This window comes from Chelonoidis abingdonii, chromosome 2 (genome assembly GCF_003597395.2).
Source record: "Chelonoidis abingdonii isolate Lonesome George chromosome 2, CheloAbing_2.0, whole genome shotgun sequence".
In the NCBI taxonomy this organism is placed as follows: domain Eukaryota; kingdom Metazoa; phylum Chordata; order Testudines; family Testudinidae; genus Chelonoidis; species Chelonoidis abingdonii.
In genome coordinates this window covers 220,735,746-220,763,624 of record NC_133770.1, presented here as the reverse complement: position 1 = coordinate 220,763,624, position 27,879 = coordinate 220,735,746, and the positions used below count along the sequence as shown (strand labels likewise).

Sequence of the window (27,879 nt, the reverse complement as noted above, 5' to 3'; positions counted from 1 at the left end):
AAATCTTCATTAAATTACAGAAATTAAAAGGAAATTTTAGTAGTTTCAAAATGTTTGGTCAGTAAAGCATGTAAACATTCTTCACACTAAATTTAAACATTCATATTTTCCTGCCCAGGGGCAAAATTCTTTAGAACTTTATTCTGAAATTCTGTTCTCCCCACATAAAAAGAAGTCATGTGGATCAAGGGACTTCTGCACAAGTAGATGTGACACAGCAGGGAGTGGGAAGTATTGACCTGGGAATGTTGCAGGGGAGTTTTACTGGGACTGTGTGTGGGATGCGAGACTTTCCTTGAGGGAAGATACCTGAGCATGTAACATGAGAGCCCAGGAGGGGAGTTGGGGCCAGGTGATACTTTCTGTCCAGGAAACTGGACAAATGCTGGAGGAGGAACCAGGGGGAGGAGGTGTGAGATGGCTGGAGGGGATTTCAGTTTGGAGCTGGCTGGGGAAATGGAGGGAGCCCAGGACTGGGTTCTAAGCTCCCTGCCCCCCGGAAGGACTAGACTGAGGGGTCCTGGTTGTACCTATAAGCTCTGTTTGGAACTGTGTTTCTGTCATCCAATAAACCTTCCATTTTACTGGCTGGCTGAGAATCACAGAGAATCGCAGGAAGTGGGGTGCAGGGCCCTGACTCCCCCACACTCCGTGACAGTAAGGAAAGACAACTCTGTCATATCCTTTATTCTTGCACATGGGTTAGGTGACATAGAGCCCTCTTTGTACTCTCTGTGTTCTGGGGTATCAGTGTCCTTCCAAGCCACCAGCATCAATTAGTGAAGCCTCAGGACAGCTCTAATTTACATTCTGATTCCTGTGAGCCCTGGGAAAGAGAGAATAGACAGAGAACAGTGTGATTCAGCTGTACCCCACCCTGCTTTTGGCTCTGGCCTCCAGCCACTTCTCCTGACCTAACAGACTCCCATGGAAGCTGGGAGCAGAACTGGTATGGGCCTGCTCCATCAGCCCAATGCTGGCAGGGGTGGCCCACTGTGCAAGGGGTATTCTCAGGGCTCTATTCCCCCCCTTCACGTTGGCAAAGTAGTATAAAAAGGGCTTAGTGTTACTTAGAATTGAGCCTAAGATTTGCTGTATCACTGTGGCAGGAGAATCTTGATCTCTGTTTTGTTTGATTGACCACTTAGACTATGGTGAGGTAAACATAGTGTAACAATGGCAACATGTTGTTTTGCTAGCCAGTCAGAAAGGCGAAGAGAGCCATGGCGCAGATTCTGCTAGCCAGTCAGAAAGGCGAAGAGAGCCATGGCGCAGATTCTGGGCTGCAGTGTGATGCCTTTGTGCTGCACTATATGTGTAACTGGACCCAGTATAGGGACATAGTGCCACCCCTACATTCACACATGCTTCCTACTGCTAGTGTAGAGTGTATGAACAAGTAGAATGGGGGTTGTCCTGGGGTTTCTACACTACAGCAATCTTTCTGCTTTATAGAACCTAGAGCCCATCAGGGGTAGGTGAAACTTAGAGCAACTTCCTAAATTACGCTGGAACTAGTCTCATACACAGCTGGCCACAGTCCTGGGAGCAGATAAGTAAATTGTCTGCACTGTACCCCACCCTCCTAGGCTATACTGCCTGCTCCTCAGCATAGCATTTAGCCCTGTTTAAGTTGTTGACTATGGTTTCTAATGTGTTTAACCAAAAGATCACACTGAAGATTCCAGATCAAATAGCATCTAACACAATCACTGCAATTTCTCTAACTACTGATAGCACATTTCTTCTTTTTAACATTCTAAACATGAATAGTCAAATCAAGCAAACTGACAGGCAGAGATAGAGAAAATCAAAATATAAAAACCCCAGCATATTCTAATACGGACCCAAAAATAGTCCTTCCATAAACACACCCTGGTTCAGCAACCAATAATGAAGCAAAGACACCAAGAGAACCACTCCGTTTAGTTTTATAAGAGATCTTATTGGGCCTAATTGGAGTGAAGTAATTGGATGGCTTAGCTCACCTGTGGGCTGTTTGAACCTATATTTATAAAAGCCTCCATTTGGGAGGTTTGAAACAGGGATGAAAGGAATTTGGGGGTAATAGAGAGGCTTCCTGGTAGTAGGAGTGTTTAGCTAGAGATCATTCACAACCCCAACTTTAGGGTATGATACAAATTTTTGATGAGTTTTGAGGTCTATTTTTTTCCTATGCCTTTTTACACATTTTTGGCATGAAATATTCTCTCCAGCATAGAATGGTGTAGCAGAGGAACTGCCTAATTTACCCCACTCCATAGGCAGTAACAGTCTCATAGCTGCACTGCCAAGCTATTTTTCCTGGAAAGTACTGAGCATTCAACAGAATACATATTACATCAGGAGCCTTTGACACAATCATTATATTTTGCATTTATACGCTACATGTCATTTCAAAGGATTCCAAAGGGATTTTAGGTATATGTATACTATTGTAATTGACCCTGCTGCCAGCTGTCAGTCACTGTGAGGGTTGTGGGACACCCATCCTATCTGATTCTGGTACCTTGTGTGGTGTATCTATAGCTTGGGAAAACTCAAGCGCTATTCTTCAGATTTAAACCTCTGTGGATTCACCAAAATGCTTACATACCTCAGGTAACTCATAATTCCTTTATTGGGGCTTCTGAAACTAAAAATGCAAATATCCTAAGCATAATGGCTTTAAAGGACTCAGACATAATTTGTAGATGCCCATACAAAAGACAAACAATATATCTGAAATAATTGCCTTGTTCTCTAGAATCTCAGCTTGCATTAAAAAAGAGACATATCTCTAGTTGTATAGAGGCAAAGAAAATCTTGAAAATATGAATTGAATGTAATTGATTCAGAGATGTCTCTTTGAGCATGCAGAGAGCCTGGAAAAGTAGCTCTAAGAGGTATGAATTGTCCCATTCATCTAAATAAGGTGTTATCTCAAATGTCCAGTGATGATCATTTTAAAATCAGCATCAGTATTGCTAACTTAAAGCTTGCAAAAATCATGAGCCCTTCCTCCATCATAATATTGGTTTAAAAATTAAAACCACTCCTGACAAATGTGGTACTTTATCTTTGCCTTGTGTATTTTGAGGCTCTAAAGTTCCCTTCCTTTCACATATTCAAGCTTTGCTCTATAACCATGAAGACTACAATCTTTAGAAACTTACCTTTTTAACACTAAAGCTGAGATTCTCTTGCATCTCTTGATTCCTGCAGCTGGAGATTTAAGAAAAACACCAGATAGTCCAAGCCTCATGAGAAAATCACAAAAAAAAGTAACACTGTGAAGGATTTTATTTTTCATGTAAGAAAAGAGAGGGAGATTCCCAGATCTGCATGAATAACTGTGAGTGGTCTCATTTGGTACCACAGGTGGGTGGCGTTTGTGAGATATCACTGCTTATTTCCCTCCTCCACCCACAATCAAGAAGGAGCCAAGCACATGTGATCTAAGGGAGACTATGGGCATACTGAAGCATCACAAAAGGTGAGCACAAAGCCTAAAGGATCAATCATATGTTGAATATCTGCACAAGCCACTGTAAGTGACTCATTTTGGCAACTCTTTGAGATGGAGCTTATCTTGTGGGAGGACCTTACAAGGGTACCACCCAATTCAACTCCTGGTTACAAACAAAAGGTAAACTAATATTTCTGAATTCAGGCCTATGGGTAACAGAGTCGTGGTGTTATCCCTCCTTATCATCTTGTTGCTTGCAAACTGCTGTTCTCCAGTCTCCCACATATAGCTACTGCTGTTCTCCTGCTAACAACAGAATGAACTTTGGCCCAGTTCTCAACCTTGCAGTTCCAGTTCTTAGGCTGCTGCCTAGCCTACCTTTTCTCTCCACTTCTAGAAGGTGCTTGTGGCCTGCTCTTTTTGGTTATATTTCCCTTGCTTGTTGAGGGTTGTGGAACCCTCTTCTGGCTGGATATTGGACTTGAGGTTCAACATGTTGCTTAGTAATGAGACAGCAGGTTCATTAAATATTTTTGTGGGAATCATTTCAATACCTCTGATATGCAGAAACACTTTTCTGTGAAAATGATAAAGAATCACAGCGCTGCTTGCTTCTAAAACTGAACAAAAAGCTTTATTAGAATAAGGAAAACACAAAAATCCTATGCAACTGTTTGGAGGCAAGAACTGAACGTGAATATCCTGTCCAGTTGAAACTGCAGAGGCAATCTATATATTTTAGGTGTAGCATCAGAGCACCTCACAATCTTGAATGCATTTCTCCTCAGAACAGCCCAGTAAGGTAGGGAGGTATTATCATCTCATTTACAGATGGAGAATTGAAGCAAAGAGAGGTTACATGATTTGTTCTAGATTACACAGAAAGACTGCAGAAGAGCATGGACTTAACCCAGATCTTTCAGGTGCTAGGTTAGTGCTCTAACCAAAAAACCATCCAGAAGGTAATTACCCAATTTAGAATGTGGACAAGATACTAAGGTGAATGTCTCTACATTTGTTATGGGGTCTTTAATGATTGCCAGGACCTCTGTTTTATATCTTACTTTATAGGCTAACACATCAATCTATATCTTTAGTTTAGTACTGATTCAAAGGGAAGAGTTGGACCTACATTTCTTCCTGAAGAATCTGGACATTTCTGGGGGCTGTCCTGTCCAAATACTGAATCAGCCTAACTAACCCAGCTTTGCTGATAATATCTAACATGATCACATCCCAAGATGGTATGACTGCAGGCATCTGCACTGTGGGTACTTACACAATCCTGTTTTGTGTTAGGGCTTAAATTCTCTCCCTTTCAAAAATGGGGGGAAAATGTTATACATGTGTAATATTAAGTCATGAGCTCTTCTCCAGCTGTAACTGTCACTTTCTAACTGAAGTACATCGGCGGAATCCACTACACAGATGTCTTAAGAAATCCCCTGCCACTGAAATTGCTAAATTTGACATGCCGAATCAAAAGCCTTAACAAAATCAATGAAGATGAAAAAGGCCATGTTCTTCATTTTTACGACCCTTTCCCTATGATATTCCCAGGGTTAAACTAATGATATTAAGCTTCCCTTCTTTTTTTTCCCAACCCTCCAGTTCCTTAGTTAAACCCCTTTTTACTCTGCTGCTACAGAATGACTTTGGGGAATCCCTGAACAATATATGTCGATCTAAGGTTTGCACTGTTTCTCTGCTGATTCATCTGCCACAAATCAAGGGGTTTGAGTCTCTATGCTGCAACATATTAAATCTGTTAGCAGTAAAGAGATACTCTCTGCTCAAAAGCTTTTAAATTATAGCATATGGTGGGTGGTTGATAAGATTTTTTTTCCCTAAAATGGAAACTCTTTTCTTCTTCTTGTTATCTGGTCTACTGTTCTATTTATCAAGTCACAAGGTTTCTGGTGGCTATTAACGTTTTTCTGTGCTGGGGAAATTGTTTCCTATTTAGACAATCTCACATATTTTCAAGTTTATTTCACCTGCACCTGCTAACTATAGACAAGTCAGGGTTACTCTTTTCTTGTCACACCATCACATAGTGAGAAAAACATAGGCCCTAAGCTTAAATGCATTGGGAAGTAGGATGAGTGAGGGAGACTTTTTGGTGGTGTTGTGGCTAAGACCATTAAGGTCATTTCTTTCTCCTCGTACTCTTCTTTGGTACTGTTTGGGGAGGGAGATGACAACATCTTCCCAGAGTTTTCTAGACCTGATATTCTGTGGGCATATTCTTGGACCTACCACCCTTAGAATCAATATTGTTTCTTTCATCTGAAGCCTTTGTCAGTGACTATCCATTTTAACAGTTCCTAGATTCAGTTCAGGTCATCTTAAATACTTAGTCTTGGCAGTAATACAGAAAGAGATAATATGACATATTGTAAAAGTCTGTTAAAATCAAACACACAAACCAGGCTATTATCATGAAGAATCCTGCTGAGTGGAAAATCAGTTCGCAAAGAAAGAATGTTACTTATTGAACATAGATGGCAGAAGAATCACTGGGCATTGTTTTTGACCCACAGCTCACTGCACCACAGTCCCAATAATCATCCTTCTCCCCTTTTATGTATTAATTGACAGAGTACCGATGCCACATTCCCTGACCCTAGCATGGCCTGAAATGATAATTTCGTTTTACTTTTAGTTTCAGATCACTGCTGGTTCTTTCTCACCCTTCCCTTCATTTTAATATCCACCAGCAGTTCTTCACATGTCCACTTCTTTGTAGTAACAGTTTGTGGATGAGTTAATTGGCCAGTTATTCAACGGACTCTGAAAATTTGCGTATAGTTGTCAATTAGCTCATTCCTTTCTAGGAATAACAACTGTAAACAACATTAAAGATATTTCAGAGGCTATAAAGATATATCTGTTAAGACACATACCTAAAGAACACCATGGCCCTGATTTTTAAAAGGTTCACAACTTTGTCTCTGATTTTAGACTTGCAAATAATTGTACTGAAATTTTACAGGCACATTATACAGCACTTACATTCTCAGGCCTGAATTGAGGCCTTTCTGTAAATCAGTGTCTTTGCATTAAAATAATGAATATTTATACAAAGGGTAAAATTCATATCAGGTGGGCTACTCAGGGTCTTTCATATACCACATCAAGCTATTTCAGCAAAAGATTGATATCTTTTTGACTGAAAATTAAATTGCTATTAGCAATCTCATGGACCTGGGGTCCAACCAACATTATAGCATTACATTCTGCTTAACTTAATTTTCTCTGTTACTTTAACTCGATTTCATATCTTCTCCAGCTCCTGTCCTCACAACTACCATGTCTTGTGGATGGCACACTTATGATTTCCAAAGCCCAGGCTAGAAGTAATTACACTTTGGTGGTGGATAAAGTGAAATGTTTCTTTATACATCCATAGTTTGTAATTCTGTAGAGTTCTGAGGTTTGTAAAAGGTACTATGAAAATCCATAACAATATTTACTGTTACTACTTTTCACAGTACTTACCATGATCCTCATCTTAGACTTTAGTTCCTCCTGTGGTTCTGACACGTCAGGCAGTCCATTTCCTCCACTGATCACAGTTGCTAGCTAGTTGTGATACTTCTTTTCATGTGATGCCAGCACTTTCAATATTCTCTGTCACTGTCTTCTGCCAGTTTTTACATGACCTTCCTCTCCTTCTCTTACCACACTCATGCTTGCTTAGTATGTCTCCCACCTTCTATATGGTGCACATGTCCCAGTCACCTGAGACTTCTTTCATTGGTGATATTTTCTAATACGTCCTGCTCTGTCAGCTTCTGTTATTTTGTCTTTCCATTTAAATTTGTAGTATCTTCCTCAGCCGTATGTGATGGGATGCCTCCAATCTCTTTTTGTTAGTCACTGTCAACAGCCAAGTCTCTGCCTCATACAGTAGCATTGTCAGTATAATCACATGGTATCATCTGATCTTTGGTTTGATGTGGAAACTTCTGTTTGACCAGATGTTTTTTATCCTTCCAAAAGTGGTGTTTGCTTTTCCTAACCCAGTATGAATATATTTATTGCTGCTACCTTCAAATCTCATTTCACTCCCAGCGCTGGCTCCAGTGTTTTTTGCCACCCCAAGTGGCAGGGGAAAAACAAAAACAAAGCCAAAAAACCCACGACCGGTGGCACTTTGGCAGCAGCTCTACCCTCCGAGAGGGACTGAGGGACCCACTGCCGAATTGCCTCTGAAAAGCCGGATGTGCTGCCCTTTACTGTTGGCTGCCACAAGCACCTGCTTGCTGTGCTGGTGCCTGGAGCCAGCCCTGCTCACTCCCCAGATAGCAGAACCCTTCTACCTAGTCAATTTCTTTACCATCCATGTATACCTTTTCACCTGTTATTTGGTTTCCTACCTTCCTAATCTTGGTTTTCTCTGCATTTACTTTTAATCTATTTTTTACTGCTCCCTGTTCTATCTTTGATGAAAGGGCAATCATTCCATTCCACATCATACTTAGGAAAGCAACGTCAAGGTCATATAACTTGGCACTACTAACCCAATTTATACTGTCCACAAGGCCTTTTGCTGCCTGCTTCATCATTCAATCTATTGCTAATGCTAAGAGGATTGGTGATAACACACACCCTTGTCTAACTCCAGTCACAACATTGAACCACACACCCAGACATATATTTGATCGTACTTCATTTCTCACCTTCAAACCTCAAGTCTCTTGGAGTATTTGCTTGATGGATCAAAAAAAGAAACCATCTATTTGGAAAGAGGGGCTCATTAACACTGCTAGCCAAAGAGTGCAAGAATCAATGCTAAGGCTGTCTCTACACTACTTACCTTGCAGCTGCACAGCTGTACTGCTGTAGCTGTGTTTCTGTAAGATCTCCAGTGTAGCCGCTCAATGCTGGCAGGAAAGAGCTCTCCCACCACCATAATTAAATCACCCCTGATGTGCAGCAGTAGCTATGTCAGCAGGAGAGCATCTCCCACCAACATATTGCTGTCTACAGTGATGTGTTTGTCAGTTGGGTGGAGTTTTTTCACATCCGTGACAAAGAAAAGTTTACCGACTAACTGCTAGTGTAGACAAAGCCTAAAACAAGGGTGTTTCTCTACAGAAAGATTTTCATTGACTAGATTCTTATATATTGGTTTATTTCCCCAAGTACAATAGAATTTGTAACATTTTGCTGAAAAATTTCCTAGCTATCGTGATCAATAGTCTTTATATATTAAGAAATTGCATAGTAACATAAGAATGGCCACACTGGGTCAGACCAAAGGTCTATCTAGCCCAGTATCCTGTCTTCCAACAAGGGCCAATGCCAGGTGCCCCAGAGGGAGTGAACAGAACAGGGAATCATTAAGTGATCCATCCCCTGTCATTCATTGCCAGCCTCTGGCAAACAGATTCTAGGGACACCATCCATGTCCATCCTGACTAATAGCCATTGATGGACCTATCCAGTTCTCTTTTGAACCCTTCACAACATTCTCTGGCAAGAAGTTCCACAGGTTGACTGTGCATTGTATGAAAAAATATTTCCTTTTGTTTGTTTTAAACCTGCTGCCTATTAATTTCATTTGGGGACCTTTAGTTTTTGTGTTGAGAAGGAGTAAATAACACTTCCTTATTTGCGTTCTCCATACCAGTCATGATTTTATAGACCTCTATCAGATCTCCCCTTCGTCATCTTTTTGCCGAGTTGAAAAATCCCGGTCTTATTAATCTCCCCTCAAATGGCAACCATTCCATACCCCTATTTATATTTGTTGCCCTTTTCCAATTCCGATATACCTTTTTTTGAGATGGGGCGACCACATCTGCAGTATTCAAGATGTGGGCGTACCATGGATTTATATAGAGGCAATATGATATTTTCTGTCCTATTATCTATTCCTTTCTTAATGATTCCCAACATTCAGTTCACATTTTTGACTGCTGCTGCACATTGAGTGGATGTTTTCAGAGAACCCCACGACTCCAAGATCTCTTTCTTGAGTGGTAACAGCTAATTTAGACCCCATCATTTTGTATGTATACTTGGGATAATGGTTTCCAATGTGCATTACTTTACTTTGCATTTATAAACATTGAATTTCATCTGTCATTCTGTTGCCCAGTCACCCAGTTTTGTGAGATCTCTTTGTAAGTCTTCACAGTCTGCTTTGGACTTAGCTTTCTTGAGTAGTTTTTGTATCATCTGCAAATTTTGCCACCTCACTGTTTTACCCTTTTTTCCAGATCATTTATGAATATGTTGAACATAACTGGTCCCAGTACAGACTCCTGTATTGCTATTTCACAGTTGTGTAACGCTGCACTGTAAGGTCAGGTTTTGAGTCTTTCTCTTAACAATTGACCAGATTCCACTGAGGACTTCAGAAACCTTTCAGTTGAAAATATTGTTCAAATCCCTATGTTTCCATGAAACATTTTGGTTTTCATGACAAAAATCATTTCATCTAAAAATGTTGTGATCAACTCTACTAAGTATATTTGGATATGCCTTCAGGCCCACTGCCAGAAAGTGTAATAATCCCTAGACTACATTAAATAAAATTAAAGAATGGAGAAACTTGGGTGAATATCAGAAAAAAATGTTCTGACATCAATGAGACTGTGGGCTGATCTCCCAAGGGAAGAGATGGAATCCCCATGGCTTGGGACTTTTAAAACCAAACTACACAAAATATAGTGATTATCCAATAGGGAACATTCTTGTCCTGAGAGGGAGATGACTACAAAACCTAAGAGGCCTTTTTTCCCTTCTTTCATTTATTTCCCCATGTTGTGAATCTAAAAAGCTGATGATGTTTTGTTTAATTTGAGATATCTTTGCTAATGTAGCTTACATGTTATCAGCTCATAGTGAGAGACATTAATCCTCACGGTCTAAAATCATAACTCTTATATTTTTTCATTATAAAATTGAAATTTAAAAAATAAGTTTTCTTTGTAAAACAGTGTAAAAAGTGCAAGTGTGGTGATGTTGTCTTCAAGGAATTGTCCTGAATTTCAAAATGTGTGAGTGTGTAACAGTGTAAAAAGCAAATGACATCCTTTTCAGAGAGGTATGTGGCTCATTTTGAGCAAAAATACATTTTTCACTTACTAACTCCCCTCTAATCACTCCCCGCTCACCCTTATTCTTTGTATCTTGGTCTGGAAGAGAGCAATGCAAGTGACAGAAAGAATGAACCATGTGTCACAGATGTTAGCCAAGGACAGTTGCTCAATGCTCTATTGAAATGTGCTCAGTTACTACAGTGCTGAGAGTGTAATGGGAATCTATATAGAATAGAATAGAAAGTGTGGATTACACTCAGTTTTGGAGAATCCATTAGCCCAATCATTCCCCCAATATTATCAACATAACGGGGGTCACTGAGTATTTATCTCCCCATCTCAAATGGAGGGGAGGGTTCAGCAGCATCAAGGCCATTGTTCCTCTGGAACTGAGAGGCCTCTCACTGTTGGGGATCTGTGGCTAGGAAATAGGTGGGAGAGGGTGGGCATACAGGGATACACAATATTCCCCTTCTTGCCTCACCTTCTCCCTTCCTAATACCAGAAAACTGGAGAAAATTTAACTCCATTAACTTTTGTATAGTGCTTGTCTAAGTCTGAGAACTCAACTTTATGGACAGATGCTTGAGAGCACTGCAAGGTGAGAAAACCGCTTCAGTGTTGCTCCAATCAATCTGCATTATCCGGAAGCTAATGCAGAGGCACAGGGTTGGGTCTGGTCTCCTGCTGAAGTACTGAAATCTACTGAGTTGGAGGGATAGAACTGCTGTCTATTTCAGGTAAAGAGTGGCACAAAATTCTGCAGGAAATTGGGTGAAGTTTGCATTTTTTAAAATGTACTATTATCATTGAATTTTACATTCACTGGATGTGCATACTCAATGCTCCCACCATGCATGTAGCTGACTCTGTAATTCCACTAAAATTTAGTCTAGATTGACTTACTAATGATCATTTAATGCAATATGTTTCTGGAAATTACAAGGAAAATTCATACTAATCTAATCCGTATGTATTTTCTCTCTCACCTTTTGTGAGTCTACATTATGAACTCTTTGAGACAGGAACTGTCCTTATTAAGCATTTGTTCAGCAACTACCATTATGGGACCCTGAGCAGCTGAGGCGCTAGACATAATACAAATAAAAAAAATAATATGTGGCCTTACTAATGAGTTGTCTCCTTTTTTTAAAGAAGTCTAGAGTCACCTTTAATAGTCAGTCAAGAACTAAATATTTAGCATCAGTTCATAAGAAAGTTGCTTTGCTCTTTGTGTAAATAAACATGCTCTCTTTCTCCCATTGGACTCTTGCTTGAAAATTATTTCTTTTATCAAGTAGTTTGTCGTTTCTCTGTGAACATCAATGCCATTTTCTTCAGAACTTCAAACAAATATTTCCTGCATGTTTACAGGAAACATACTAAACATTATAAATGACAACCTGGCTCACACCGGATTCAAGGGTGAGAGAAACTTGGGCAACTCAGTGACACAGCTTGTGACATCCTACCAGCTAGGTAAAATGCATTTAACATCTCTCCTGTAGCCATGTCAATAAGCATCCACTCACTCATACAAGCACATAAAAATGCCCATCTTTCCTTCAGTCTACATTTTTGGGAGATTTTTAGTATACATGTTGTAATAATATTTTACTGTAAGGTAATAGCCTCTATCCCAGAGCACTTTGCAAGCTGTATGCTTACTATTAAAATGCAGACACCTTAGGGGCAGGAGGGTGGTATACACTGTAGTACAACAAAGTGGGAAGAGGGAAGGCACCAGGGTAAAACCTTAGCTTTATGAAAAATGCAATGGAATTTTTTAACATCCACCCAGAACCAACAGCAAGGTCTAGGCACTGAGCTCTCATCTGAAAGAACAGACTGCAGCAAGCTATATGGAACTCCTTTTATAACCCAACTCAGAAGAATAAATGGCTGAGCATATCTTCTTGAGATTTGAACCTAGAGATCCAAGGAGTCTAACAACCTGATTCTTCTCTTAACTCCAGTTTTACTCCACTGTCTTGAGAGAGTTTACTCCTAATTTATATTACTGCCAGGGAACACAGACTCAGGTCTGTACTATTTTGAACATGATTCTTTGGACTGGATGGGGTGACTTAGCGTACTAGAGCTGGTTGGAAAATGGGGGCCATTTCTGAGGATAATTTCTCTTTTTCCATGGAAAAAGGACAATTTTCCAGACACAAAAATTAATTTTGTTGAAAACCCAATTTTTCATCAAAAAATACTGTTGATGGAAAATTTTCAAGCCCACCTTCTCCCACATACATTCAAACATAGTAGTCTTTGAACCTGAAAGCATCCTGATCTCCCCACAAGTACTGTAATACGGATATTTGTCTGTTGTTCCATAAGATTATTCTCCCATCTGTCTTTAAAGGTGTCATGTTCTCTGTAGTTTCTTGTATTTTTTATCCTGACCAGTGGCAAGTTCTTCCCAGGTGACTAAAGGACACATCCATTCCCTTCATTGCCATGGAAAGTTCTCTACATTATAGATCTGTGTTTGAGTTTATAAGTCAGACAGAGGCAAATCTCTAGTTTGTGTGTTTAAAAATAGTTAGTTAACAGGGGCAGGAAGGACTTTATATAGGAAATAACACAAAGAAATGAATAAAAGGAAAGAATGCCCCTGGAGGCCATGAGACTATTGACAAACACATAGTTCGGGAAGTTGAGTGGAAATAATTATAGAAGAGAACATACAGGTTGATGGTTTTTTGTTTGTTTTTTGGGGAAGGAAGGGAGGGTTGGTTGTTTTGTTTTAATTTGTGTTGTTTACAGACAGACCTCCTGGAAGGAAAGAAGCCAAGTCCTACTGAAAGAATTCAGAAAACAGGCTGAGTCTGAGGGAGGTACCTACACATTAGAAGAAAGAAATGGGGTGTATGGCTGAGCCCTCATGGAGAGAAAGGGAGGGAGCTCCAGCAGTAATAGTTTGTTATGCAAATAGGTCTGACTCTGAAATTGGTTCAAGCAGAGTTTGAGGAACAGATGAAGGTTCAGACTGGCTCTAATTTTTCCCATGCAGTTCACCAACTCTTAATTTGTATGGCTGTGTTTTTCACTTCCTAGAGGGCACTGCAACTTTTGGATTCTTGGCATACCATACAAATCATTTCTGGAAGTTTTTCTGTGGGCCTACTGATTCTTGCTGGACCAACCAGCCAGACATGAAGCCGGTTTTCATGGCTTCAGTGGCCTTGGATGCCTTTTTTTGCACTTAGGAAGCTGTGAAATAATTTTAATTGAATTGAGCTCGTGCATTATGTCTGGGAAATGCTGTAATATAATCTTTTCTTTCTTTACAGTATTTACATATTAACCTGATAGTCCTCTTCCTGATAGTCTAGACTGGTAAAGAGGTATGAATATTGAATAGCTAAGTTTTATTAACTTTGAATGAAGAAATCTTCTATTATTCCTGTTTTAAGATTCCGTTAATATTCCAAATAAATACACAGCTACCAAATAGGTACACAATTGCCCTTTAGTTAATCTTTAACCCCCCAAAAATAGAAAAACTCAAGCCTGTTTGAACCTGCCATGCACTGGAATCTACAAACACTTTAAGAATGTTTACAGCTTTATCATGCTAAAAGCAGCTTTCCAACAGTCTAGAACAAACTCACAGACAGAGAGGGGGAGACAGTATGGCTTTGTCCACACTTACAACACTGGACAACACTAAGTATAACACTTCGTGAAGACGTTACTTATGCCAAAAAGAGAGCTTCTGGTGCAGGTACTCCACCTCCCTGAAAGGCAATAGCTATATGGCTGGGAGAAGCCCTTCCATTGACATAACGTTGTCTACACCGGAGTTTAAGTTGGTACAACTGCGTTGCTCAGGGCTGTGGATTTTCCATGGCTCTGAGTAATGCAGTTATATCAGCATTAGTTGGTAGAGTAGACTAGGGCTACGTGTAATGCATTAAAGTATGTACATGCTGTCATAAGGTATATTTCCCAAATCTGAACCTTAGCGTCCAAAATTTGGGTACCTGCATGAAACCTCTAAGCTTAATTACCAGCTTAGATCCTGTAGTGCTGCCACCAACCAGGAATTCCAGTGCCTGGTACACTCTGGTCTCCCCAAAACCTTCCCTGGGGACCCCCAAGACTCAGATTCCTTGAGTCTCACAACAAAGGGAAATAACCCACTTCCCTCCCCCTCTTTACCTCCTCCCAGATCTTCCCGCCCTGGGTACACTAGGAGATCACCGTGTTTCAATTCCTTGAAACACAAACACAGAGAGGTCAGGTTTCTCTCCCCCTCACCCAGAGGCCCTGCAAATTCAAGCTTTGTGAATCTAACACAAAGAGATTTTCTCTTCCCCCCTGTCTTCTTCCTCCCACCAATTCCCTGGTGAATTGCAGACTCAATCCCCTTGAGCCTTAACTAGGAAAAAATCAAACAGGTCTTAAAAAGAAAACTTTTAATAAAAAGAAAGAAAAGACATAAAAATGGTCTCTGTAATCAAGATGACAATATTACAGGGTTATTTTCTTATAAAAAATGAATAAACAGCCTTATTCAGAAAAAAATACAATTTAAACATTTCCAGCAAACTACACACGTGCAAATACAAAAACAATGTAAAAACCTATATTGTTTTCTACCTGTACTTACAACTTGGAAACAGAAGATTAGAAAGCCTGTAAAGACATGTGATCACCCTCAGAGCCTAGAGAGCAACAGAACACAGAACAAAGGACCCACACCCAAAACTTCCCTCCTTTTGAGATTTGAAAAATCTTGTCTCCTGATTGGTCCTCTGGTCAGGTGTTGTTCCCTGTTCTTAACCCTTTACAGGTAAAAGAGACATTAACCCTTAACTATCTGTTTATGACACATGCCTAACCAAGGGAGCTTGTATAAACCTCCTCCTTTTTTCTCAACTGTTCAGTGTAACTAATATTTGTTGTGTTATGGCTACCGTAATGGGTTCAGTGCTGGGACTCTGTCCACTTTACTGCTCTGTAAAGCCTACTTGCTGCTTGGGCACCAAATGAATAATAACACATAATAGCATGGATAGATGTGATACACAGGAGAGCTGGTTAGAGACAATTAAACTTGATTTCCTGGTCCCAGACACCTGACCTGGTCGGGGTCACCAAGGTGAAGTATGTGGGGGAAGGGGCATGCCAATGTGTCATTGTATTCTGGATGATCCCTGCTTGACACTGGAACATTTGCAGCTAATGTAACTGGATGAGCGTGGGAACAGAAAATAGTGATTTTGTCCAAAGGACTGAGGCCCTGAACTGTGTGTGCATGTACAGCTCTGAAAATTTGGCCTGTTAATATTGCTTACATAGCCCCCTTCCTTGCAGCTCTGCTGAATTGGTAACTATTCACCTGCTGAACTGCTTGCATTTTGAAGTGTGGGTTATAATTTCATTTACCTTTCTCTGAAACATCAGCTCTAGGCTGTATCAGAGATAGGATATAGTATTAGTGGGACCTTTTGGTTTGTTCCAGTTTAGTAACTCCCATCTTCCTGAAGCAGCATGATAAATTGTGTAGGTCTGTTATAATATATCACATTCAGACTACATAGTTTTGACTATGGAATAGAACGTGGAATTTCGAATGGCTTGCTAGAGTCCAACACCAATGTTTTTACTGAAGGAAAGACCAGATTTTCTAGCACCCTTTCTAGAATTTTGTAAGCATGATGATAAACCTAAGCACTTGTGAATGTGTCCATCTGAGGTACTTGCTTCTAGAACTGATTTATTAACATATTAATTTGACACGTTTCATATATTAACCTGAACACTTTAGATAAGCTCTCTGTTCTTCAAAGGAATTGTATAACCATAAAAATGACCATATTGGCTCAGATCAAAGGTCCATCTAGCCCAGTATCCTGTCTTCCAACAGTGGCCAATGCCAAGTGGTTCATAGCGAATGAACAGAACAGGTAACCATCAAGTGATCCATCCCCTGTTGCCCATTCCCAGCTTCTGGCAAATAAAGGCTAGGGACACCATCTCTGCCCATCCTGGTTAAAAGCCATTCTATCCTCCATGAACTTATTTAGTTCTTTTTTAATCCTGTTATAGTATTGGCCTTCACAACATCCTCTGGCAAAGAGTTCCACAGTTGACTGAGTTGTATGAAAAAATACTTCCTTATGTTCATTTTAAACCTGCTGCCTATTAATTTCATTTGATAACCCCATGTTCTTGTGTTATGAGAAGGAGTAAATAACACTTCTTATCTACTTTCTCCACACTAGTCATGATTTTATAGACCTCTATCATATCCCCCCTTAGTCATCTCTTTTTCAAGTTGAGAAATCCCAGTCTTATTAATCTCCCCTCATACGGCATCTGTTCCATACCCCTAATTATTTTGTTGCCCTTTTCTGAACCTTTTCCAATTCCAGTATAACTCTTTTGAGATGGGGCAACCACATCTGCACGCAGTATTCAAGATGTGGGCATTCTACGCATTTATATAGAGGGAGTATGATTTTTTCTGTCTTAAAAGGCATGTTTTCACTATTTGCTCACTTTCAGAGCTGTGTATTAACTCTGTAACTGGAAGTGCATGCCATTGATACTGCTGAAATGTACACAAAGTTATTGTCACTGGATTTAGGCAGTTTAAATTTGAGGGAGTATTTTGTAAATATTATGACTTAATTGTACATTCTTGTTACCCAAATGAGTAATGTTTGTTTTAATTTGTTTCTTGTGGATCCGCAACTCCCACGGTTTTTCCAGAGCTTGCCCCTTATCTTTTCTGTGTATACGCTCTCTTCCTTCTTCCCACTTAGCCCTCTGTGATGAATTTGAATTGGTTGTGTTGATCTTTGAACATCAGAGAAGTCTTGTACAGACCACCAATAAATCTCTTGAAGTCTGTTTTGGTTTTTATTATTTGTTTTATTACAGTAAGTATAGTCTGTTTTATTGTAAAAGTGCTTTTCTTTTTGCAAAGGGCCTTGTAAGGATCTGAACCTCCAATTAACCTGTCTGCTCAGACCTAGTTTACCCAGTCCAATTAAAATTGATAGGCCAAAGTGTCTCTGGTGTAACTCCCTTAAAGTCAGTATACTTACACCGGAGAATGAGATAAATCTTGGCAGATGCATTTATGGTGGATGTGGGTGTCTCTGCCATCATCATGAAACAATGCATCTCTCAGATACTCAGGATTCAGGGAGTGCAGAATGTTAACCTTGCTGAGGAATGAATTGTGTGTGAAAACAAATGTCCTTCCACCCAGTCTCCCCCCTCTTGTCCTCCTTTCTCCTCCTCCTCCTTTATTTCTCAACACTGGAAACAAACTGGGTCAAGCTAGTGGGTCAGTGACTGTGCAGTATATATCCAGCCACGTGGTGAAACTAGTAGAACAGGATTACATGATTAGGGGTCTAAAACCCCATTTTATAGGCCCTACCAGAAATCTGTCTCAATGAGTTTGTGAAATGAAATATGAATATGTGCATATTTCAAAGGTGAAGTACTTTTTGAATTAGTGGGTCTAAATGAGGTATTTGCAATGCTTTTAAACACAGTTCTGTTAAAGGATTGTCAAACTGAACGTCTTTTGTTCACTCCTGTTTAAAGAGGGACAAAACCCCCAAGTCCAGCCACATAAATTGTAGCATCTTTATGGCATTCGGAGAGGAGATCAAATCTTTTACACACCATTTGGTATCAGTCACATCCCATTATGCTATGTAACATGACTGCCTTGTCACAACATAATGCACTGGAGAGAAATGAAATAAAAAATGGCATTTTTCTCAGCTATGTTTAAAAAAACCACAACATTTCAAATATGCAGCTTTAATTTATTTATTTTTCTTAAAGGACCTGCTATAAGAACAGATGGAAAATTCATTCTCCTCCAGAGTGTGGAGGTCCACATGTTCGTTAGCATTCGTGCATTATGCATATGGACATGGTAAGATGTTTATACAAGAAAAAGATGGTTATATGTATATACATATGTTTTACATATATATATACTTCTCTATGTATACAAGCACACATACATACAATAGTTATATAGTATTCAGTTTAAGTATATCGTTTGACAGGGTCCTGATTCAAATGTATTAGAGTTTCTGCAACTTACTTGGTTTGTAGTTACATTGGAGAGAAGCTATAACCCAGTAAACTCCAGCTTGCAAGCACTCTCATCATCCCACAAGTCCTTTCCTGTCTCCCTCCAGATGCCAGTTGACCTCATTTTTATATCTCTCAGAAGCTCTTTTCTGTTTGACTAACACCAAACCCCTTTGCCCCTCCCCCACTAACTTTCTTACCAGAATCTTGTGTGGTTCTTAGCTCTAACTTGGGCTCTGTTCCAGGAGTTTAAAGGCCTCGGTTATGGCCTTTGTGGTAATCCTGGCCGATACTTAATGCACAAAAATAAGAAGTTAGTATCACTGCTACCCTTGAGAGCACCAAAGCTCCACTGATCTTGCAGCTCTGTTGAATGTAAGGTATTCAGATTATCCACCCACCTGTTATTTGGTTTTGTCACCTCTGATTTACCGTCCCAATATCATATCCTTTGCTATGCTGAATTCCCATTTCTAGAAATATCTTATCAAACATAGCAATGGGGGGAGGGATAGCTCTGTGGTTTAAGCATTGGCTGCTAAACCCACAGTTGTGAGCTCAATCCTTGAGGGGACCATTTAGGGATCTGGGGCAAAAATCTATCTGGGGATTTGTCCTGCTTTGAGCAGGGGGTTGGACTAGATGACCTGATATTCTATGAGTTAGGGAAATAACACATCAGTACCAATAATGGGTGATTCACTAATTCACTGGTACTTAAAAATGTCAGTTCTAGAAATATTTACTTTTTTCTAAAGCTTGGGTGGTTGTTGTTCATGTTACTTCAGAAATGAAGGGATCAAAGAGAAGAAAATCTATAGTACCTGTGGCGAACTGGGAATGTTCTTAATGTTTTCTCTGAATACTGTGTTGGTGCCTCAGTGTCCCCTAGGCAGTTCTTAAGTATCTAGATGGTGGGATCAGGGTATATGGTTGCTACAGAGCAAAAGGCCAGTGCACCTAAATGCCTGGCACTCTGTCTCCTAGCAACTGATGGCCTGGGCCCCTCCTCTGCAAAGGTGCCAACTAAAGGTATTGGAGACAAAGAGGTCAGCTGAACTCCAGGCCCGGGAAAGGAGAGAGAGGAGGAGGGGCTGGAGGGGTTTTCAGTCTGGAGTTGGCTGGGGATGAGGAGTGAGGGCAGACGTGGGGGTCTGGCTCACTGCCCCCCAGAATGGACCCGGCCGAGGGGTCTGGTTCGCTGTATCTACCAGCTCTGTTTTAGACTCTGTTCCTGTCATCAAATAAACCTCTGTTTTACTGGCTGGCTGAGAGTCACGTCTGACTGCAAAGTGGGGCTGCAGGATCCCGTGGCTGTCCCCAGGACCCCGCTGGGGCGGGCTCGCTGTGGGAAGCTCATGGAGGGGCAGAGGATGTTGAATGCTCCAAGGAGAGACCCAGGAGGTGAAGACGTGTGAGCTTCTTGCCCTGAACAAGTCTGCTCCAAGGGAGAGAAGGCTCCCCAAAGTCCTGACTGGCTTGGTGGGGAGCAGTTCCAAAGCATCGCCCGGGGACTCCATGACAGTACTGACTCTTTTACTATCCATGCGTCCCATAGAAACAACTGGTGTTCCCATCTAAATTCCCTTGTCTCAGGCGAAGAGTCTGAGTTGATCAGTAAACCCAACTTTTTTAACTAGGACTCTAACCTAATGATTCTGCAGGAAATAGTGTATAACTGATGGGCCATGCTCATGCATAGTTTTGAAGAAAGGCCCCAGGACATTGCAGCACTTTTAGTCATGCATGCTAAATTTGACATAGTAATATGAAATTAGCACCTGCAATAGACACTGAATACACTGGACCTGATTCTGCTCTTACTAATAATATTACTACACTGGAGTCACTCCTGATTGATACTGGTGTAAGACGACAACCAGGCCAATTATGTAATTGTAATTCTGAGGTTTTAACTGTCTCACTGCAGAAAAATTCACCGTGAACCTTACACTACAGTAATATGTGAATTTAACATTCCAAGGCCAAAACTTATGTAAAAGATCTCAATGCACGTCTCCCAACTTGATAACCAGGCTGAAATACTTCATTGTTCTTTATTCCTGCTTGAAGCTGAAGATGAGGGTGGGGGAGAGAACCTGGTGTGAATAACCTTGGTTAAATACAAATTTGTTCCTTGTTTCCTACATGGAAGCGTAGTTGGGATAGTGGATATATATTTCCAAATGGGACTTTTTTTCAAGCACTGTTTTATTCCAGTGCCACAGGAACACAACGAGTTTCTGTTTGTAGGACTCTGAATGTACCGCTACTGAAAATTAGAAACTATTCACTGCAATCCTTGACCTAAAACAATATTGCTCATTTTAACAAAGAAAAACTAAAGCAACATTCAAGAAATCACTGTCTTGACTCCATTTTCTTAGCTTTAAAAAAACCAACCAAACAAACAAGGATGTGAAAGCATCTCATACCATGAAGCACAGTTTGCACTTGAGGGTCTGAAGAATGGAGGAAAAAAAGAACTTAATGTGATTTTATATTTCTTCCCAGAAGTCATTTGATACCACCGAGAAGTTGTTTACAAGACCAAAGCTCATTGCTGTTGAAATAAATGATCCTGATAATGCAAGGTAAAACCTGCCCATTTATTTTATGTATTTCAATCCGTTTAAATTGAGCTTTGGATTTCTTTCCTGGATAAATATTTGACACACTTCCATATTAGAAAAAAATGTTTAAAAAAATTGTCTATGTTCCATTTTTCAACCTCAAGTAGACTGGTAAAAATAAAAATATGGTACAAAGGATGCCTCCCTATTTTTTTCTTTAACTGAAGGAGTGGAGGGGTGGGAGAGGGGACAACTAAGTAATACTTGGCTGGAGTCATGAGCAGCTTGTTGACTGAGTTAATCAGTCAGGAACCCTGCTCAGCCTCACCTCACTGATAAATGTCACAACTCACTGCTGCCAATAAGAATTACCACCAAAGGTTTCACAGAAACTGGGAATAACTAGATGAGCCTTTTCCTCTGAATGAATTATTTTGTGCAAAACAATTCCAGGACTGGGTCAGAGTGAGTTGCTCTAATTAAGTGAACAGCTTTACAAACACATTCTGAAGGTCAAACAACCCATGGATATTCACAGGTCCCAGATTATGAAACATTGAAAGTTTTTGCAGGGAGTGTGTGTGTGTGGGAATCTATCTAATTCAGATTTGAAATGTTACTGTCAGGAGCTGATGTTACTAAGTTGCTGGCAAGTTTGTTTTTGTTTACTGTGCTGTGTAGTGTATCTTAGGAGACATGAGCTTTCCAGTATAAATGAAAGCCGGAGAATAATGTTTGAAGTTACCTGGAAAAGAGTCCTCATTCTGATTCATTCAATAAGCATTGTTCAGTTACTATGGGATTCTTAGCAGGAGGAGATCTGCAGAGCTCCCTCTCTGCAGCGTGTCATGCATAACCTGCAAAACACTAGCAAAAGGCAACCACTGATCATAGGACAGTAAAGATGCCCATTTGAGAAAGATTGAGAACAATTGAAAATGAATAATAAAAAAAAATTGTTTCAGTCACCACAAACAAGAAGGTGTGTGAGGTGTACAGTCCATGAGTTCTTCATGGAACTGGTTACCTGACATAATGGAGCTGTCTGCAAATAATGTAATGTGGCACAACAGATGTAACCTGGTACAAAACAATGTAATGGAGAAGATTTTTAATTTTGAGTGCTAATTTTGCTGACCAATATATTTGAGGTTACTTCTTCATGTTTTGTAAGTACTTACTAGAGCTGGTCAGAAAATAGAATTTCTCTTCTGTGATAAATTGATATTTCTGAATCAAAATGAAAAGTCAAAATTTTGACATTTCCTATAAGAGGAAAATTCAGGAAAAAACAACCCTATTTGAAACCATTGGAATATTTAATTTCTATTATGTCAAATTCTTTTCTTTCAGTAAGGTTAAAACTAGAACAGTGCAGTGCAAGTGTCGTGCAAGAAGTTTCATGGAAGTTCCATGTTGAGAATGTAAGTTCCATGTTGTGCAAGACTTTGAGAATTTCAGAATTTGTTTTCATTTTGATTCAGAATGGAATCCAAAATTTTCAAAATTCTCTATGGAAGAAGTCAAAAGAAAATTGTTTTGGTGTAATCAAAATGTTTGATTTTGACAATCATTTAGTCTGACTTTTTAAAATGTTATATTATAACATAATATATAATAAAAAAAATAGAACTCATTTGAAAGGAAAAATTGAAATCTTTTCTTCCAGAAATGTTCAAATGGGACATTGGACACAGTAGGAACTTATTTTTTCTCTTCTTTCTCTGAAATGAAATTTCAGTGAAATAAACATAATTTTGCAAAGCATTCTGATTTAGCTAGAACATTATTTTCTGATAAAAAGAATTATTCTGTCAAAGTTTTTCTGACCAGTGTTGTAAAAATGTTTTGTTTTGATAATGTTGAAATATTACTAAATATAATAGAGTTGAAACAAAATGAATTGAAACAATAAAGTTGAAATGAAACATTTTTACTTTATCAAAATAAAATATTTTGACTTTACTGAATTGAAATGAGAAAAATAAAAATATTCATTTAGACTTTTTCCATTAACAAGTTCATGAAAATCAATGTTATCATAAATCTTTCAGTTTTGATGAAACTGCAGTTTCTGATGGGAAAAAAAATAACTATTCCATCAAGCATTTTTCAGCTAGCTGCAGTAGTTACTATTGCTCAACTTACTTTACTCCTAGGAAGCAAGGATTCTACAAAAAGAACAGGAGTACTTGTGGCACCTTAGAGACTAACAAATTTATTTCAGCATAAGCTTTCATGGGCTACAGCTCACTTTTTCGTATGCATAGAATGGAACACACAGATATTTATACATACAGAGAACATGAAAATGTGGAAGTATGCATACCAACTCTAAGAGGCCAATCAATTGAGATGAGCTATCATCAGCAGGAGAAAAAAAACCTTTGAAGTGATAATCGAGATGACCCATAGAAGGTGCGAGGAGAACTTAACATGGGGAAATAGATTCAATTAGTGTAATGACCCAACCATTCCCTGTCTCTGTTTAAACCTAAGTTAATTGTATCTAATTTGCATATTAATTCGAGTTCAGCAGTCTCTCTTTGGGTCTGTTTTTGAAGTTTTTTTGGTGCAAAATTGCCACCTTCAAGTCTGTCACTGAGTGGTTAGAGAGGTTGAAGTGTTCGCCCACTGGTTTTTGAAAGTTATGACGCCTGATGTCAGATTTGTGTCCATTTATTCTTTTGCATAGAGAGTGTCCGGTATGGCCAATGTACATGTACGCAAAAGAATAAATGTACATCTACACAAAAGACATGGACACAAATCTGACATCAGGAATCATAACATTCAAAAACCAGTGGGAGAACACTTCAACCTCTCTAACCACTCAGTGACAGATTTGAAGGTGGCAATTTCCCCATGTTAAGTTCTCCTCACACCTTCTATGGGTCATCTCCATTATCACTTCAAAGGTTTTTTTTCTCCTGCTGATAGCTCATCTCAATTGATTGACCTCCTAGAGTTGCTATGGGTACTTCCACCTTTTCATGTTCTCTGTATTTATAAATATCTTCTATCTGTCTTCTAGGCATTCGAAGAAGTGAGCTATAGCCCACAAAAGCTTATGCTGAAATAAATTTGTTAGTCTCTAAGGTGCCACAAGTACTCCTGTTCTTTTTGCGGATACAGACTAACACGGATGCTACTCTGAAAAGTATTCTACAGTTACTAAAACCATCTAGCTGCCTTCTTGTTAGCCTCTGAGTTTGCACAAAGAACAACGGGGAGGGGGAAGGGGGAAGCTAGATAAATACAGAACCTACAAACTTGTGCTTCAGGTCTTATGGAAATCCTTACTGTTTTGACATGGAAATTGCAGGCCAGATTTACCAAAACACTCTGGCTACTTAGTGCCTTTCCAGTGATGCAAAGCAGCTAGAAAGTCTAAGTTTAATTAGCTGATTAAGTTACGGTTATTATGGATGCATTTTGTCATTTGGCCAAAACAACCAGAGCATATCACTGAATTTGGCCCAGTAGTTTGTCATCTGTGTGAAAGATAAATTGGAGAGCACCTAGACTAGTGGCAAATATCCCAGAATGGATTGGATTAGATGTCCATATGGGAATGTTGAAATTGCCTGGCAACTTACAGAGACAAGGTGAATGAGTTAATATCTTTTATTCGGCCAACTTATGTTGGTGAAAGAGAGAAGCTTTCAAGCCCCACAGAGCTCTTCTTCTGTGAAAGACATTATCACAACCACCTTGTTTCACTAATATCCTAGGACTGACATGGCTACAGCTTCATATAGCATCTTGTAGTTACAGCAGATACTTTGACACCTGCACTACAAATGATTATCACCAGAACTCAATGTTTATCTGTCATTCTTGAAAGCATAACCTGCAGAGGTCAGGAAAGGTAACAGTGACACATTTCCCTCTATACCGAATGAGCTATATCCCAGGATCATAGTTCACACAGAGATATAAACAATGGACAATAGAGAGATTAGGGATCCACAAAAGTTTTCACAAAATCCATCTCTATTTAGTTCAGTTATATTAAATTATTCTTGTTTGGTGAACTTTGCACCAGTGGCCTAGGTAGCCGTTAGGGAGTACCTGGTGAGGAAATGATTTTTATTTCCTGCATCTAAATGGTGCAGAGTAGATACAGCATATATAACCTTGGGCCAACACAGCGGAATCTAAACATGTGGCATGTCAGTGGCAATGCTGACATTACTGGGCTGCTCCAAGATAGAAACAGATAATAGTAGGTATTAAAATTCCCCTGTCTCTGGGTATTTGAACTCCAATACTGAAGCCCAATAAGAATTAATCATTTTTGAAAAGATGAAAAAGGACTAACACTTTAACAAAAGTAGAAGGAGGAGCTACCCAGTGTAATGTGTATGCAATTCTGTACAACTGAGGACATATTTCACAAATATAGGCCCAATCCTGAAATCTTTAGTTTTCACTGAGTTCTTACTCAGTCAAAACTTCTATTTACAGTGATAGAATTTTTGCCTGTGAAAGGACAACTTATCTGGTCCTGGATATCCTCACTCAAGCAGCTAGCCTTGTAGTGAGCTCACCAGGACTACTTGTATTAATAAGTATTTGTAGGGTCAGGTCCTAGTGGTCTCCACATTCGTCCAGAAGTCAAGACAGAAGTAAACTTCCTTGATTTGTAAAGATATATGTTTTTAGGTGCCAGGTTTTTATTTTATTTTTTTAACATCAAGCACTTTAATTTCATTTTTGCCTCTATGCTCATGGAAGTCAATGCAGAATCTCTAAAAGATATGTTTACGTCTTGGGAAAATGTATTCTCAGAAAATTTCTTGTATTCTATTTCAATTATATAATTGTATTTTTCCATTTGTTTCTTTAAAAATTCCAATTTGTATAGTTAATTAAAAAGACAAGGAAATTAACTACAAACAACCCCTCCACCCTCGAATTAATAGATAACCTGTCAAATAATAAACCATATATATGAAGTCAGTTATCAAATGCTGCCTGTGATAGTTATTATTAGAGCTTTCTGAATATATTACCACTAATAGCTGGGTAAGTCAACGGTTTTCATCATTATTTCTGTTTGCAAATTGTTGACAACCAGTTTATAAAATTCTTAGATTTACTTATTTTCTTAAATAGTTTAAAATCTCTTTGATGTATAATCCAGGGTCCGCAAATGAATCACAATCATTGTATTGCAAATACCCTTAATTCACACCATGCACAGTGCTGGTTAGTTGTATAAACCCCAGGGCTTTGTCTCTGTTCCCAAATGGATAATTTATATAACTGAACAGATCAGCATTAGTTGCTAGTTGTACAATTCAATGCCCAATTCAAAATACGATATGGACAAAAAATTACAGTTTGAAGTTAAGAATTCACTTTCCATAACTATTCCCCATAAAATTATTAGGATCTGGCTCATATTTACACATTTGTTAAAAAAAAAAAACAGAAGTAATTTTGACCCTCTCTCTCTTTCAAACACAAAGAAAAGAGAAAGGGATAGATAAAAAAAATATTTTTTTGGTCAGTCTCATAATCTCATTAATGAAGGTTCCTTCTTTGCTCAGAGGAGATCACTGTGGAAAGCTTCTTCCTCCAGGTTTTCCATATTTTAGTGTTTGGATTACATACTGGCTGCCTGCAAGGCAGAATTTAGGCTTCAGTAGGTACATTTGAACTAGGTGGACAGATTCAGGCAAACTGGGTGAGGCAATATCTTTTATTTAGGGCTGTCAATTAATCGCAGTTAACTCATGCAATTAACTCAAAAAAATAAATTCATCTCATACAAGTACCACAGTGCAATCTTTTTTGGTTACAAAATTACACTCAAAAACAAAACAATGTAAAACTTCAGAGCCTACAAATCCACTCAGTTCTACTTCTTGTTCAGCCAATCGTTAAAACAAACACGTTTGGATACATTTACAGGAGATAATGTTGCCCTCTTCTTATTTACAATATCACCAGAAAGTGAGAACAGGCATTTGCATGGCACTTTTGTAGCCGAGATTTCAAGGTATTTACATGCCAGATACGCTAAACATTCATATGTCCCTTCATGCTTTGGCCACCATTCCAAAGGACGTGTGTTAATTAAATTTGTGACTGAACTCCTTGGAGGAGAATTGTTTGTCCCCTGCTCTGTTTTACCTGCATTCTGCCATTATTTCATGTCACAGCAGTCTCAGATGATGACCCAGCACATGTTGTTCATTTTAAGAACACTTTCACTGCAGATTTGACAAAACTCAAAGAAGGTACTGCTGTGAGATTTCTAAAGACAGCTACAGCACTCGACCCAAGGTTTAAGAATCTGAAGTGCCATCCAAAATCTGAGAGGGATGAAGTGTGGAGCATGGTATCAGAAGTCTTAAAAGAGCAACACTCTGATGTGGAAACTATAGAAGCCGAACCACCAAAAAAGAAAATCAACCTTCTGCTGGTATCATCTGACTCAGATAATGAAAATGAACATGCATCAGTCTGCACTGCTTTGGATTGTTATCGAGAAGAACCCATCAACAGCATGGATGCAAGTCCCCTGGAATGGTGGTTTAAGCATGAAGGGACATATGAATCTTTAGCCCATCTGGCATGTAAATATCTTGTGATGCCAGCTACAACAGTGCCATGCAAATGCCTGTTCTCACTTTAAGGTGATATTGTAAACAAGAAGCGGGCAGCATTATCTCCTGCAAATGTGAACAAACTTTTTTTGTCTGAG

At 39.3% G+C, this 27,879-nt stretch overlaps 1 protein-coding gene across 1 annotated transcript in view; it reads left to right on the top strand.

Moving 5' to 3' along the window:
- Positions 1–1,223: 1,223 nt before the first annotated feature.
- Positions 1,224–27,879, top strand: part of LOC116835853 (protein FAM200C-like) — a 40,300-nt gene continuing 13,644 nt past the window's right edge. Inside the window, 1 exon segment of the mRNA XM_075062020.1 lies at positions 1,224–1,317. Within this exon segment, the coding sequence (XP_074918121.1) occupies positions 1,224–1,317 (94 nt within the window).